The sequence below is a fragment of the Carcharhinus amblyrhynchos genome, chromosome 35 (assembly GCF_965287045.1).
Source record: "Carcharhinus amblyrhynchos chromosome 35, sCarAmb.v2.hapA, whole genome shotgun sequence".
NCBI classification, from domain to species: Eukaryota; Metazoa; Chordata; class Chondrichthyes; order Carcharhiniformes; family Carcharhinidae; genus Carcharhinus; species Carcharhinus amblyrhynchos.
Window position 1 is genome coordinate 18,203,763 of NC_137358.1, and position 11,792 is coordinate 18,215,554.

Here is an 11,792-nt window from a genome sequence, read left to right on the forward strand (position 1 = left end):
TCAGGGAAACACCCTCCTGTGGCTTTCGCCACGACCGCTTTTGATGTTATTTAGCAGTGTGAGGGCTCGGAATGAATTTTCTGTAATGGATAACGAGGCCCAGAAACGATTTGAACTCTTGGGGGCCAGAGCCCCGTTTAGGACTTTTACTTTCTCCCCAGCGGGGTGTAACCCATCTTTTATCGAGTGTGTAACAGAGGTACGTTACTGTGGGTACCTCTTTGTAGCCTGACCCCAGCTTTAGAAAAACGCCACAAGGCTTCCTCCAAGCTTTAGCGATGATCCTTAACACTGACCCTTGTAATTAGAACATTTTCTTATCAATGATTTGAATGTGTGCACAGTGTGCTCTGGTACCCGTTAGAGGTTGGGTGGTTAAGGGGCTGACTCAGTGTAGCGAACCCATGATGATGTGCCACACTCAGACCACTGGGATGTTAAACATCTTCTGCAACTTGTGACTGTCGCCATTGGACATCCAAAGATTTGGACTGCGTGGGAAACCCACGCAGACACGAGGAGAATGTGCAAACTCCACACAGACAGTGACCCGAGCTGGGAATCGAACCCAGGACCCTGGTGCTGTGAAGCAGCAGTGCTAACCCACTGTGCTAACATGTTCAATGATATCATTTTTTTTTCTACTCCCTGATCTTAATACTCTCCAATTCTTAACGCAGGAAAGTTGGAAAGTTAGCTGCAGTTAGGATGACACACCCAATTAACTTGTCTCAAAGGCAAGAGGCTTAAGAGAGAGGCCAGATCACATAATTCCAACATAAACAAAACTGATCGAGTAATTCAGGCATGTACGTGGCTTTTAAATTGAGATGCCAGTCATCTACAGAGTAACTGTTCCAAGAGGAACAAAATACTTCTTCATGTTTGCGAGGATTTGATATTTCCAAGTCGAGTGATCGCTCCCACGCCGGGGAGAAAAGAACCATTGTCTACATTCATTCAGAATCATTCTGGAGAACATTGCATGATTTGCATTCAAGGCAATCGATAGGACAACTTCATAGAACCTTAGAACGGGGCCAAAGGGCAGAAAGAGGCCCATCGCGACTGCACCGAACACAATCCCACTCAGGCTTGAATCGTAAATATTTGTTTCGCTTTATGGCTGCAAGTATTGCACGCAAGAGCAGGCCATTCAGCCCATAGATTCGTGCTGGCCCCCTCCCACCCTTCTTCATCTAACCCCATCACCATAAACCCTCCGTTCCTCCCTCTCCTGGCTCTGCTCTCCAATGTTGGAAAGGTTTTGCTTGTTTGGCAAAGACTGAGAAAGTGACAATGTTCTGATCAGTTTGTGCAGAGAGTGTTACAAAGCACAATGTAGCACAATGATTCCGGTGTTAGACCGGGGGATTTTCACAGTAACTTCATTGCAGTGTTAATGTAAGTGTTGATTGCGACACTAATACATAAACTTTAAAGGTGTGCTGGTTAGGGGGCATTGGCCGTGTTAAATTCTCCCTCTGTGAACCCAAACAGGTGCCGGAGCGAGGCAACTAGGGGATTTTCATAGTAACTTCATTGCGGTGTTAATGTAAGCCTACTTCTGACACTAATACATAAACTTAAAGATGTGCTGGTTAGGGTGCATTGGCTGTGTTAAATTCTCCCTCCGTGTACCCGAACAGGCGCCAGAGTGAGGCAACTAGGGGATTTTCACAGTAACTTCATTGCGGTGTTAATGTAAGTGTTGATTGTGACACTAATACATAAACTTAAAGATGTGCTGGTTAGGGTGCATTGGCTGTGTTAAATTCTCCCTCCGTGAACCCAAACAGGCGCCAGAGTGAGGCGACTAGGGGATTTTCATAGTAACTTCATTGCGGTGTTAATGTAAGCCTGCTTGTGACTAATGAATAGACTTTAACTTTTAAAAACCCATCTTTCGGGAAGGAAATCTGCTGTCCTTACCCGGTCTGGCCTACACGAGACACCAAAGCCACAGCAAAGACGTACTTTTAACAATACCCCCTGAAATGGCCCAGCAACCCAATCTATAGTAATCATGCAGGTTACTGAAGGGCAATTAGGGATGGACAGTAACTGTGGACCTCGCCCACGATGGTTACATCTTGTGAATGATTTGAAATGTAATTCCACTGGTGGAAGTGATGAGCAGGGTGATTTCCCTGGGCTACCCTGGGTTAATTCCTCAATGTTTACCTTTTTATCCGGAGTTTTTCAACTCATTCACACGGTGAGGGTGTTGCAGGGTCTCTGAGAAGGTGGGGTTGAGCCACGTCCCTGAATCACTACAATCCGTGTGGATCGTTACCATTCCAAAGATGTGCGGGTTAGGTTGATTGGCCGTGCTAAGAAATTGCCCCCTTAGTGTCCAGGGATGTGTAGGTTAGAGGGATTAGTGGGTATAATATATAGGGATATGGGGGTAGGGCCTGGGTGGGGTTGTGGTCAGTGAAGACTCGATGGGCCGAAGGGCCTCTTTCTGCACTGTAGGGTTTCTATGATTCTATGAAGGTCATTGGGAAGGTTGCAGACAAAGAATAATCCAAGGCCAGTACATAGAACATAGAACATTCCAGCGCAGTACAGGCCCTCTGTGCCGACCAGTGGAACCAATCTAATGACCCTCTAACCTAAACTATTCCAATGTTATCCATATGCCTATCCACTGACCATTTGAATGCCCTTAAAGTTGGCGAGTCCACAACTGCTGCAGGCAGGGGCATTCCACACCCTTACTACCCTCTGAGTAAAGAACCTACCTCTGACATCCGTCCTATAATTACTACCCCTCAATTTAAAGCTACATCCCCTCGTGTTAGCCATCACCATCCGAGGAAAAAGGCTCTCACTGTCCACCCTATCCAACCCTCTGATCATCTTGTATGCCTCAATTAGGTCACCTCTCAACCTTCTTCTCTCCAATGAAAATAACCTCAAGTCCCTCAGCCCTTTTCTGATAAGACCTTCCCACCATACCAGGCAACATCCTGGTAAACCTCCTCTGCACCCTTTCCAATGCCTCCACATCTTTCTTATAACGCGGCGACCAGAACTGTACGCAATACTCCAAGTGCGGCCGCACCAGAGTTTTGTACAGTTGTAACAAGACCTCACGGCTCCGAAATTCAATCCCTCTACCAATGAAAGCTAACACACTTCTTATCAACCTTAGCACTGCTGCCTCACAGCGCCAGGGACCCGGTGATATATTTCCAACTCAGGATGACGAGTAACTTGATGGCGAGGGGGCGGGGATCTTGCAGATAGTGACATTCCCAGGTGGATAGTCAGAGGCTTTCTCCCAGGATGGAGGTGCCAATTACAAGGGGGCACAGGTTCAAGTTGAGAGGGGGAAGGTTGAAGGGAGATGTAGAGGGGAAGGCTTTTCACGCAGGGAATGGTGAGTTCCTGGAACGTGCGGCCAGAGGAGATGGGGGAAACAGACACATTAGCAACATTTAAGAGACATTTGGATGGGTGCAGGAATAGGGAGGGAATAGAGGGATACGGACTGAGTTACAGAGAGAGATTGAATGGGTTAGGACTTTATTCCCTGGAGAATGAGAGGAGATTTGATAGAGGTGTATAAGATTTTGATGGGTGTAGATAGAGTGAATGCAAGCAGGCTTTTTCCACTGAGGCTAGAGGAGAAAAAAACCAGAGGGCATGGGTTAAGGGTGAAAGGGGAAAAGTTTAAAGGGAATATTAGGGGGGGCTTCTTCACGCAGAGAGTGGTGGGAGTGTGGAATGAGCTGCTGGATAAATGCACTTTTAACAATTAAGAAAAATTTGGACGGGTTCATGGATGAGAGGGGTGTGGAAGGATATGGTCCAAGTGCAGGTCAGTGGGACTAGGCAGAAAAATGGGCCAGCACAGCCAAGAAGGGCCAAAAGGCCTATTTCTGAGCTGTAATTTTCTACAGTTCTATGGACTGAGTAAGGACAGGTTTCCTTAATTTCGTTGGGCTGACGAAGGGACTAACCCGAAAGCTTGTGAGTTTACTATCAGATAAATCGGTCGGACTAAAACCTGGTGTTGTCAGACTTTTTACTGTGTTTACCCCAGTCCAACGCCGGCATACCCACATCGTGTCTGCACGACTGGCGCAGGCTTGGAGGGCCGAAGGGCCTGTTCCCATGCTGTCCTTTGTATCTCTATTGGGTGTGGAGATATTCTCCAGGTGGGTCGGGAATGACTCTCAGAAACGACCTGGGATTGAAACTTAATGGAAGGATTCCTAACCCTTTCCCCGAACCACCGCACACCGATTGGCACCCGGATGCTGCAGTTGTGCTGGGAGTGGGGAGGGGGAGAGGTCACTTTAGACTATAACATCGGATTATCCGGGGCAGAAACGTACAGGTTTAATCAGCTCGGGTTTAGTGAATGAGGGAGGTTTGGCTGACATCGATCTCCAGCTGAGCAATGCACTTTGTTTTATAATCCTCCAGTTTCAGTAAGATACGTGACACCTACAAGATGACATTTAGATTGGAACGTAGAACATTACAGCACAGTACAGGCCCTCCAGCCCTCAATGTTGTGCCGAGCTATGTCCAATCCCAAGATCAGTCTATCCCACTCCCTATCATTCTGGAGCGCTCCATGTGCCTATCCAATAACTGCTTGAAAGCTCCATGGTAGCACAGTGGGTAGGCACTGCTGCTTCACAGCTCCAAGGACCTGGGTCCGATTCCCGGCTCGGGTCACTGTCTGTGTGGAGTTTGCACAGTAAAAAGTCTGCCAACTCCAGGTTTTAGTCCAACCGATTCATTTGATAGTAAACGCACAAGCTTTCGAGGTTTCCCCCTTCGTCACCTGACTAAAACCAGGTGTTGTCAGACTTCTTACTGTGTTTACCCCAGTCCAACGCTGGCATATCCGCATCATGTATGGAGTTTGCACATTCTCCTCGTGTCTGCGTGGGTTTCCTCCGGGTGCCTCCCACAGTCACAAAGATGTGCGGGTTAGGTCGATTGGCCATGCTGAGAAATTGCCCCTTAGTGTCCAGGGATGTGTAGGTTAGAGGGATTAGTGGGTATAATGTGGGGGCTGGACCTGGGTGGGATTGTGTTCGGTGCAGACTCGATGGGCCGAAGGGCCTCTTTCTGTACGGTAGGGTTCTATGGTCTAAGCCTCCGACCCCACTATCACAGCAGGCAGTGCATTCCATACCCCGACCACCCTCTGAGTAAAGAATCTACCTCGGACGTCCCTCCTATATCTCCCACCTTACAGTTACGCCCCCTAGTAATGGTTACATCCACCCGAGGAAATAGCCTCTGCAAGTCCACTCTGTCTATCCCCCTCATCATCTTTAATTGAGAGTCGATTTGTAATCCATTACAGATAGAGGGAGGGAATCGGAGCAGGAGAGATAATGCTGTCGAGAGAGAGAGAGATGCTCTGATCTGTGTCTAGCACAGAATGAAATCTGTTTATCCCATCCACTCTAATGCCCCAATGCATCCTAATCTGTGCCAACGTGAGTCCCCTATTTCCCACGGCAACAATAGCTGGCCCTCAACAAGATTGCCAACTGAGCCTTTAATTGTGGCTGTTTGTGAGCTGCCGTCTTTCGCAGATTCACACGGGATTAGTTCGTTTCGAGATCTATTCCTTAGCCGAGGAGAGGATTTCGCTGCATTTAACCCCCCCTGCTCTTACTGAGAGAGCTTCTGGCAACTTCAGGGGATTGTCAAGACAAGGAATTAGTAATCAGATGTTACCCCACTTGATCGGTTGAGGATTCGGGCATATTTCCCGGGGGTGAAAGTGCACCCATTCAGTCCACTGCCCACTGTTTTATAATGAAGTGCTCCAGTGTTACTGGGCTGTCAGGCAGTTAATGAAGGCTTTTGTGAGCTCTGGGGCACTCTCAGTAAACTGGGATCCACGGGAAATCTGCAAACCAGGATTGAGGCAACACAGCAGCGCACGAGGAGGCCATTCAGCCCGACTAGCCCATACTGGACGTCTGGAGTAGGTTTTGTTGAAAAGGCGCAGGCAAGATTAGAATCATAGAAGACCAGTGCAGAAGGAAGCTATTTGCATCAACGATGATCCCCTTGACCAACGAGGGGTATACAAGAGTTGCCTAGTGCTTCACGTTGTTAGTGTACGCTTAAACCGGACCAACTGACGGGCAACACGACAGCTCAGTGACTATCACTGTTTGCTGTGCAGATACATGGATTTGGGCCGGTGTCTGTGGGAGTTTGCACATTCTCCCCGTGCTTGCGTGGGTTTTCTCCGGGTGCTCCGGTTTCCTCCCACACCCCAAAGATGTGCTGTTAGGCTGATTGGTGTAACAAATTGTCCCTAAATTAGTCTCCCCTCAATCTTCCCCAATAGGCGTAGACCAAAGTCATGGGTAGAGGAGGGCACTCACAATGTTAAAACGGCGGTGTGGGCTTGTTGGGCCTGTTTCCCACGCTGTGTTCTTTATCTAGGCCCCATCCCTGTAACCCCACACATGTACCCTGCTTATCCCCACCGATACTAATGGACAATTTAGCACAGCCAATCCACCTAACCCGCACATCTTTGGACTGTGGGAGGAAACCGGAGTCCCCGGAGGAAACCCACACCGACACGGGGAGAATGTGCAAACTCCACACAGACAGTGACCCAAGACGGGAATCGAACCCGGGTCCCTGGCACTGTAAGGCAGCAGTGCTAACCCAGTGTGCCACCGTGCCACCACTGGGATTGCGAGAATGAAACTGGCAGCCCCCTGAATCAGGAGGGCATGTCCCCGAGGCCCATAGATACATACATTACCGAGAATGTTCGCCCCCAATAGTCAGAGAAGGTGCTCTCAGTCAGATTAAACCGGTACCGTGGTCAATATCTACTCCGAGGTGTCAGCAAGCGAGATAACTGTTCCGCGTGGTGCCCCGCTGTGAGTAAGTTACCGACAGAACGGCACGTCGTTGGCTGCACCCTGAGGATGTGCAAGGTGCTATAGAAATGCAAGTTCAGCTCTTGGGTCAGCTCGCTGAAGGGGTGGGCAGTTCGCGTCGGCTGTTGGCAAGTTCCAATGGCGCGAATTCTCTCTGAGCTAAAACGGCAAGATAACTCTACAATCCAGGCACTGCCACCCTCCTCTCTCTCTCTCCCCCAAAACCCCCTCTTCCCACATCTCCCCCTCCCCTCCCCCACCCAGGACATGACCTGTAGGGTGGTGGGGGGGTAGAGGGTGGAGGGAGAGGAGGGTGGGGGGGAGGTTTACGGCCTGCCTGACCTCATCCACGTTTGCCCCATGGATTTCCGGATACTGAGCAGGGATTTTCTGGCTCTCGGCAGCAGGGAGTAAGGAATGATATTCGGAGGCCACCGGCTACCAAACGGGAATGTCGCGAGTGGATGCTTCTCAGAAGCAAGAGACCCCACCCCCCTCCACTCCCCACTCCCCTCCTGGCTTCCTTCTGATGTTCCTCTGAGACCAAGGAGTGTCCCCCTACCCAAGCAGCCAGGCCTCAATCCTGAGGCCTGAGCACCCATATTCAACCTTGGCAAAGACCCCTTCTGGACTCACGCCATCCCCCGGGTACTGAACACCTGTCAATCCGAGGTGACAATTTCTAGAGGTCCTCGTCCCCTCCACGCCCCCGGCCTGCTTTGTTCCGGGCAAATTTTAGCTCCCAAACAAGGACCCTCCAGTGACAATATTCAGAACAGTTTGCTCTTTCATTAGAGTTTAGAAGAATGAGGGGAGATCTCATTGAGACGTATAAGATGATGAATGGGATGGATAGGATAGAGGTGGAGAGACTCTTCCCGCTCAGAAAGGACAGTAGGACTAGGGGGCACAGCCTCAAGATAAAGGGGGGACGGTTTATAACGGAGTTGAGGAGGAACTTCTTCACTCAAAGGGTGGTGAATCTCTGGAATTCTCTGCCCGTTGAAGTGGTGGAGGCTACCTCACTAGATATTTTTAAGACGCGGGTTGATGGGTTTTTGATAAGAGAGGGGATTAAGGGTTATGGGGAGAGGGCGGGAATGTGGAACTGAGCCACGACAGATCAGCCATGATCTTATTGAATGGCGGGGCAGGCTCGAAGGGCCAGATGGCCTACTCCTGCTCCTATTTCTTATGTTCTTATGTTCTCTTTGACCCCAGGACAAAATATTGCCGTCAACGAGAAGAAAATATGATTTGGGGATAAAGAGATGTTTTGTTGCGTAAACCTATGTGGGGATTTACCAACCTACTAGATGCCAGGGTACAAAAACAAATCCATTCGGTATAAATTCTACGCAAGATAGTCGTAAATGGTCAGGAAGAAGGTTGTAACTGAAAGCTGACAAAGTGAAGCCATCAGCTTCTGGGCTCACTGAGGCATGAGGAGAATGACTGCCCTTCAGGGTGAACGCGTTTGACTGTTCAACAGCCTGGGTGCTTAATTTAGAATCACAACTCAATCCTCCTTCCTCTGGTTAGGGTAGGTGGGGGTGGCGCAGTCACAGACAAGCAGTGGGACAGTTTCCCGAAACAGAAACGTTAAGATTTGCGAGATTTTATCTCTCATCTTCTAAATACGACCCACACGCTTTTATTAAGCTAAAACCTTTGAGATAAAGTAGCACAATGGGTTAGCACTGCTGCTTCACAGCTCCGGGGACCCGGGTTCGACTCCCGGCTCGGGTCAGTGTGGAGGCTGCACATTCTCCCCGTGTCTGCGTGGGTTTTGTCCGGGTGCTCCAGTTTCCTCCAAAGATGTGCGGGTTAGGTTGATTGGCCGTGCTAAGAAATTGTCCCTGAGTATCCTGGGATGTGTAGGTTAGAGGGATTAGTGGGTAAATGTGTAGGGATATGGGGGTATGGCCTGGATGGGATTGTGTTCGGTACAGACTCGATGGGCCGAATGGCCTCTTTCTGCACTGTGGGGGTTCTATGATTCTATAAACAGGCCTCGATCCTGTAAAATGTTAGCGAACAGCAGACTTTTACTTTACTTAAAGACAGGAGGAAGCCCCAGGGGGGATCAGCCTCTGTCTTTGGATTTGCAATCCAACATAAATGGCTACTTCAGGGTTTTGATAAGAAGAGACTGACTTCTGTACACGGAACTACAATCCGCCACTTAATTCCCCACCATCTCACCTGTGACAATTAATCGTTGACTATTTTCTACAAAGATATCGGCACCCCCCTACTTGATTCTTGGTGCAGGGATAGTTGAGACAGGTTTAAACCTTCTTATTCGAGCTGAACTGGGACAGTGGTGTTAAGCTAACCCAACTGTCAGGAATGGTACAGGATTTACAGCATGGAAACAGGCCCTTCGGCCCAACTTGTCCATGCCGCCCAGGTTTTGCCATTAAGCTAGTTCCCAAATTGCCCACGTTTGGCCCATATCCCTCTATACCCATCTTACCCATGTAACTGTCTAAATGCTTTTTAAAAGACAAGATTGTATCCACCTCTATTACTACCTTGTTCCAGACACACACCACCCTCTGTGTGAAACAATTGCCCCTCTGCACACTTTTGTATCTCTCCCCTCTCACCTTAAACCTGTGCCCTCTAGTTTTAGACTCCCCTCCCTTTGGGAAAAGATATTGACTATCTAGCTGATCTGTGCCCCTCATTATTTTATAGACCTCTATAAGATCACCCCTCAGCCTCCTACACTCCAGAGAAAAAAGTCCCAGTCTATCCAGCCTCGCCTTATAACTCAAACCATCAAGTCCCGGTAACATCCTAGTAAATCTTTTCTGCACTCTTTCTAGTTTAATAATATCCTTTCTATAATAGGGTGACCAGAATTGCACACAGTATTCCGAGTGTGGCCTTACCAATGTCTTGTACAACTTCAACAAGACGTCCCAACTCCTGTATTCAATATTCTGACCAATGAAACCAAGCATGTTGAATACCTTCTTCACCACTCTGTCCACCTGTGACTCCACTTTCAAGGAGCTATGAACATGTACCCCTAGATCTCTTTGTTCTGTAACTCTCCCCAACGCCCTACCATTAACTGAGTAAGTCCTACCCTGGTTCAATCTACCAAAATGCATCACCTCGAATTTATCTAAATTAAACTCCATCTGCCGTTCATCAGCCCACTGGCCCAATTGATCAAGATCCCATCGCAATCCCAGATAACTTTCTTCACTGTCCACTATGCCACCAATCTTGGTGTCATCTGCAAACTTACTAACCATGTCTCTCATCCAAATCATTAATATATGATAAATAACAGTGGGCCCAGCACTGAGGCACACCGTTGGTCACAGGCCTCCAGTTTGAAAAACAACCCTCTACAACCAACCTCTGATCGAGGAGCCAATTTGTATCCATTTAGATATCTCAGCTTGGATCCTGTGAAATCTAAACTTGGGCTGCTCTTGGTTGTTCGAGATTGGCCTAGTGCTTCATGTCGTTAGTGTGTGCCTAAACTGGACCAGATACTGGACAAGACGACAGCTCAGTGACTATCGCTGATTGCTGCGCAGACACATGGATTTGGGCCGGTGTCTGTGGGAGTTTGCGCATTCTCCCCGTGCTTGCGTGGGTTTTCTCCGGGTGCTCCGGTTTCCTCCCACACCCCAAAGATGTGCTGTTTGGCAGGAATAAATTGTCCCTAAATTAGATTCCCTCAACGTGGATGGCCATAAAACAATAGATATGGGTCATAGGTGGGTGGGGGGGGGTGGTGCTGGTAATGTTAGAATGGCGGCGCGGGCTCGTTGGGCCAAAGGGCCTGTTTCCCAGGCTGTTTTTGTTCTTTTGTTAATGTACAAAGCAGCGTTCATTAGTTCATTGATTAACTCATCCAATCCAAACACCCAACTCTCCGACCGAATTTACAGTTTCCACAGGGCAGGAGCGTCTGGACAAATCTTCTTTCCCTTTCTCTTCCAGACATGCCGCACTTCCTGGATTGGTTTGTCCCCGTGTACCTGATGATCTCCATCCTGATCCTGGTTGGTTTCGGGGCTTGCATTTATTACTTCGAGCCTGGTCTCCAAGAAGCTCACAAGTGGAGGACGCAGCGTCCTATCACCGGAGAGGGAGGTCCGAAAAACCTTAATGATCCGGGACAACCTGGGCTTCAGGCCTCCCGAGGTCTGAGACTCTGATGACGAGACTTTCCCCGCAGAGTTACGCGAACGCCATTTCCTCAAATTGTACCACGATTCATAAGCGCTAATAGAAATTCTTAAATCGACCAGTTCACATCTACGCGGAGGTTAACTTTCCTTTTATCATTATAAGGAACTCTGAGACAAGTTGATTGTGGATTTGATCCTAATATGAGGATAGCAGGAAATAATTACTTTTAAACATTGAAGCTAACTTGACACCAAAATTCGAGAAGCCATTATCCTCCAATATAGATCCCTACAGTGCAGAAGAGACCCTTCAGCCCATCGAGTCTGGACCAATGCATGAAATGCCCACCCTAACCCACTTGCCAGCACTTGGCCCCCAGACAAGTTATGGCGTGCAAGTACTCATCCCGGTATTGGGTCTGTACTCGTTGGAGTTTAGAAGGATGAGGGGGGATCTTATAGAGAATAGAGACGTATAAGATAATGAAGGGGATGGATAGGGTAGAGGTAGAGAGATTCTTCCCGCTTAGAAAGGACAGCAGGACTAGAGGGCACAGCCTCAAGATAAGGGGGGGCAGTTGAGATCAGAGTTGAGGAGGAACTTCTTCACTCAAAGGGTGGTGAATCTCTGGAATTCTCTGCCCGTTGAAGTGGTGGAGGCTGCCTCGCTAAATATTTTTAAGTCACGGGTAGATAGATTTCTGATAGACAGGGGAATTAAGGGGAGAAGCGGGAA

General features: G+C 48.6%; 1 protein-coding gene across 1 annotated transcript in view; it reads left to right on the forward strand.

Annotated features, from left to right (window-relative positions):
• The window catches only part of smim45 (small integral membrane protein 45), a 19,347-nt gene extending 7,844 nt beyond the window's left edge, over positions 1-11,503 (forward strand). The window contains 2 exon segments of the mRNA XM_080217522.1: positions 10,866-11,008; positions 11,010-11,503. Of these exon segments, the coding sequence (XP_080073648.1) occupies positions 10,868-11,008; positions 11,010-11,075 (207 nt within the window). The 5' untranslated portion in view covers positions 10,866-10,867 and the 3' untranslated portion in view covers positions 11,076-11,503.
• Positions 11,504-11,792: the final 289 nt, after the last annotated feature.